At 36.8% G+C, this 5,062-nt stretch overlaps 1 protein-coding gene across 1 annotated transcript; it reads right to left on the bottom strand.

Annotated features, from left to right (window-relative positions):
* Nucleotides 1–200: 200 nt before the first annotated feature.
* LOC112764023 (uncharacterized) lies at nt 201–1,148 on the bottom strand. The gene has a single exon (XM_025809540.1). The coding sequence runs from the start codon at nt 1,146–1,148 to the stop codon at nt 201–203; it is 948 nt and encodes a 315-aa protein (XP_025665325.1).
* Nucleotides 1,149–5,062: the final 3,914 nt, after the last annotated feature.

Raw genomic sequence — 5,062 nt, forward strand, 5'->3', positions numbered from 1 at the left:
TTGCAAGGTTAGAAATATGTGACATGCTGCTTATATCTTTTAGAATAAGATTCAAGCAATGAGCAGTACAAGGTGATTAGTGAATATTTTCAAATTTTTTATTAATAAGCCTACCAGCAGCAACATAATTCGTGGCATTATCTATCACTACATGAACAATATTATCAGATCCAATCCATTCAATCACCTCCGAAAATAAGTCACAAAAGCTTGAAGTATTTTTTTACCACATTTGAAGCATCTACAGATTTCACAAAGCACAACCCTTTCGAACAATAAACCAAAAAATTAATCAACATTCTTTGCCTTTGATCTGTCCAACCATCAGCCATGAGGGTACATCCAGTTTTTTTCCAAGCAGACCTATAGCTATCAACAACTATTTGACACTCCCTTTTGAGATCGGCTAATAAGTTAACCCTCAGCTTATCATAAGAAGGACCCTTATAACCAGGCCCAATGCCAGCAACACCATCCAACATATATTGAAAAAAGGGTGACATAATCGCATTGAAAGGAATCCTACAATCCAAAAGCCATCTAGCCACTCGCTTATCAACTTCATGAAGCGCCTCTTTGTTTTGAAACACACTTTTCAGACTTGGTTGAGTTCCCAGAGTTGTTCTTGGAGAAAACATAGGAGGAATAATGGTTTTTGATTTCTTTTTTGGATCGCCTCCAATCACCTCCTTAGTTGATAACTGACTCGGAGTTTGTTGTTCTTCTTGCGCTATTGCTTCGTCAATTGCATCCTCAATCTCATCAGTACCCTCTTCATTGAAACTTACTTTCCTTTTACTAGTTTTACTTTTCTGAATTTCTTTCAATAAACCTTCCATTTGTTTTTTTACATCATACGGGACCTTAGAACACTTCTTAATGTCTCCACCTATCTTCGCCAAATGCTTTTTCATTCTATTAATTTCCCCACTCCCAAAAGTACTCACACAAAATAAGCATTGGTAATGCAATTTTCTATTTATATTTTGTAAAGCAACATATCTCCAAGCAGGATCAGTTTTTCCCCGAACATTAGAAGTTTGTGATTGACTTTCGTTAGATCCGGGAGGAAGAGAAGGTTCATTCGAAGCAGAATTATTTTCAGCATTATTATTCCTAGGTAGTTCTTGGTTGATACTCTCATCCATACCTAAACATTACCAACAATCCAATAATGGTTTTTTTTTTTTCAATTTCTATATCACAACAACCCATTCCAACCTAATAATCTCAAGTTCACAACAAACAACATCCAAAATTATTCACAATTATTCAACAAACAACAAAATCTAGTTTAGTAAACAAAGCAAAATTAGTTCAGTAAACAACAATTATTAAATAAAGTTCACAGTTCAGTTTAGCAGGATCAGTTGAATCAGTTCATAGTTTCACACTTCACATTTCAAAGAAAAATAAAATATCAGTAAATCACATATCAGTATCACTATATCAGTATATCAGAGTTCATTAGTTCACACTTCAGTGACTTCAGTTCACAGAACTTCACAAAATCAAACAACTATTCAATCATACTCATCAGGGAGACAGAGACATGCAACAGTTATTCAAGCAAACAGTCATATCTAAAAAAAATTACCTGGAAGCCCAAAGGCGCCTTCAACAGAACATGCAACAGTGAGACAGCGACACCGAGTGACCAAGCAGTAGTGGAGCACATTCGAAGGAACAACGGCTGCTGCGCGATGGAGGTGGTTGTTCGAAGGAACGACGGCGGCGGCACGAGGCCATGGCTAGACAGAGGTGAGGGACGACCGGACGACGAGCTCGATGAGATTGGACAGAACCCCTATCGTGTGAGAGTCTGAGAGAGGCGTTCTCACTTCTGGAAGCTGGAAGCTTGATGAGAAGGGGAGTTCAGGATCGAATTAGGGATGTAGGGCTAAGCAGAGGCTGAAATGGCAATGTTTGGCTGCCCAGCCAAAAAATTGGCCGGGTCACGGTTCAATTCGACTGACCGGTTCACCGGTTCAATTCTGGTTTTCAAATTTTCTGGTTTTGCTGTTTGCCCGAGTCGCCTTTCTGTGTGGTTCACGGTTCGATCGACCGATCCAAACCGGTTTTTAAAACCTTGCTTTGAACTAAACTTTGAGCGTGGGAGTTACTTGTCGGTCTAGACTATGCTTGCAACGAAATTCCATTTTGTTAAATTCTAAACTGGCACTGATCCTAGCATGATATTACAATCACATCCCGGAGCAAGTAGAACTACTGCGGCAAGTAGAATCACTTTACTGCGGCAAGTGAAATCACTCTATTGTGGCAAGTGAAATTACTCCACTGCACTTCTCGGGCAGGTATATCTCAACTCAGAGTTACTTTCACTATTGATTTCCTTCTCAATTCTATTCCACTCCATTAATAATCAAAATCATCATCCTCATCTCTCAATATCACAACCATTCTCATCACATCTTAATCATGATCAATTATCATTATCTCTCAATGTCATAATCATCCTCATTATATCTCAATCATAATAAATTATCATTACCAGTCATCATCATGATCATCTGCTTCATATCTTTAATCATAATCAAACATCATCATCATCAAACATCAAAATCATTCTCATCACATCCTAATTATAACAAATTTATCTTTCCTAAATTCACTACCTCAAAACACATTAGGCCTTATTACTAACTCCTCTACCCTCACCGGCTCTATATTCATAACAGAGTTTATAGAGATTTAGAAGGTTCGAATAATGGTTTAAAAAATACAAAATACGTTTTATGCAAAACTAGAGATCATGCGTATGCATGTACCCAAAACAGACGCATTGTCTCGCGTATGTAAGACACCTGCCGCGTACACGATGTTACAAAACTTCCCAATTCCGCGTATGCATGTGTTAATATTGCAAGTGTAAGGAGTGTATAAAATTAGTCCCGCATCAAAGAAAGCAAGGAAGAGTGAAGAGTTTATAAGATGAGAGACCCATTAACTTATTACCATAAGGTTTTGAGTTAGATGTGGTGTCTTCTCATCTTATGTTCTCTCATTTGATTTCTCCCCAAAGTCTCTTGGTGGTCGAGAGCACTTCAAAAATCGAGTTACGTTCCGCCAAATTTGGTCAAAGATTCATTTTTGCCAAAAGACAAAAATTTTTAAATTCCTCAAAACTCATCGACTCTTTACCTTAAAATAACCCAAAACCATTCCAAAATTCAATCTTATTCACTCACACATTATCAATATTCATCCATGCTCTCTCAACCATCCAATACCTTATTACCTCATTATCTACATTAATTACAATCACATCAAATTCTCACTTCCTCAACAACCAATTCCAACTCAATCATATTAATCATTCAACATAATAAAAAAAATTAATTACTGAACTCGCGCATATACACGCTATATACACTAGTTTTTGAACGAGAGCACGTAGACTATAGATTTGAGCTGATATTTTGGTCATTGAGGGAATGGAGTGTATAATTGATTTGCTATTTTCAATACTGTAAAACTCTTTGTTCTTTTATTCTGAAAAATGAAGGAAATTGATCATGTTATATCGCTCTATTTTTCTATTTTTTCTTTGACAGAGAACCTGGATATGAATCAAGTGTGATGAAGGGTTTATTTGGGGGGGGGGATCACTAGCCCTTGTACGAAGGATTCATGTCATGGGGGTTCGACTATATTTTTATGTTTGTTGTCGAAAACCTAACACAACCCTCCTCCTTTATCCGGACTTGAGACTGGCTATGTACCGCAAGTGTAACATAGCCCTTGTACGGAGGATACTTCCAGTTAATACTTTTTATTTCAATCTTTTCAAATTACACTAGTTTTTAATATAATGCTTAAAATTAGAGACTGATCAATTCATCTATTTTTTTTTTTTGGTTTACCCAAACGGTATCCCCCAACCCGACAGGTTGAAGACTAATCCGTCGCGAATCTGAGCTCCATTTAAGGGTCTGTCGCTGGCCAATGAGTTGCTGCATGCACAAGGCGGGGTTCGAACTCCCGACACTTGCTTAAGCGGACGAGTGAGCTGACCACTCGACCACTCATCTATGATCTAACAACTTTTATCTATATATCACTTTAATTTAATTTTGATTACACTCCAGAGACCAACAGGGGGCAAAACGAATTGGTCTGATCTCACTTAGTCAGATGCTTCTTTTTTGACCCAACATTTGTTTTTGGCCGCTTTGAACGAATCTTTCACTTCTTGACCAAAAACAAAATGGAGCTAATCTTTAACTTGTTTCATTTTAAAACATGTACACGCCCAAATCTGGAGGTGTGAATGTTCAAAAAGAAAAAAAAAAAGAAAAGAAAAACACTTCGACTCTGAAGATTTACTCTCTTTGCAATTGTATAGTTCTCGTTAACGTGCTTATGGAAATTTAAAGTTAAAGATAAGATAATACAGCCATACATGGTCTACATGTATAATTTATTGAAAGCTTGTTGACTTATTATTGGTTAGATCTTTATTGATTATCTAGAGGAATTGATAATTTATTCAAAGAACTTAGTAGCCATGTAATATGAAAGTTCCAAAGTTTCTTTAACCCTTTATTAAATAAAAGCTTTTGTTGCCCCCTTGTGTCTATGAATTTCGGTTTGAGCTACAGCGTAGGTAGAAGGGCCAGTTACACACAAAAGAATTACGAGGTCACATGCCATGCTGCATGGCACACCGCCCTACAATAATCAATCAATCACCTTTTTAAACCTACACCACCATATCTAACATACAATTACCCGTCCTTATCTATGAGCTTGCAATACTTTTTAAACCTACACCACCTTGGACTTAGAAGTTAAGGGGGGAAAATAAATGGTAATAGTATGATGTAATGCATTTTTTAATTGGTAACTAGTGTAGTCTTGTTCATACGTCGAATTAAATTTTTTCTTAAAAAATAATGCATTAATGCATTATATTATACTATACTATACTATACTAAAACAGAAAAGTTGTGAAGCACAAGAATGAGGAGGAATTGGGTGAGATCTGTTATTTCTTGCTCTGTGGTGAGAGTTACTGGTACGTAGTTGATATTCACGTGAT

The sequence above is a fragment of the Arachis hypogaea genome, chromosome 17 (assembly GCF_003086295.3).
Source record: "Arachis hypogaea cultivar Tifrunner chromosome 17, arahy.Tifrunner.gnm2.J5K5, whole genome shotgun sequence".
Taxonomy (NCBI): Eukaryota; Viridiplantae; Streptophyta; class Magnoliopsida; order Fabales; family Fabaceae; genus Arachis; species Arachis hypogaea.

Coding starts and splice junctions, on each gene's coding strand:
- LOC112764023 (XM_025809540.1), bottom strand. CDS start 1,148: ATGGATGAGAGTATCAACCAAGAACTACCTAGGAATAATAATGCTGAA.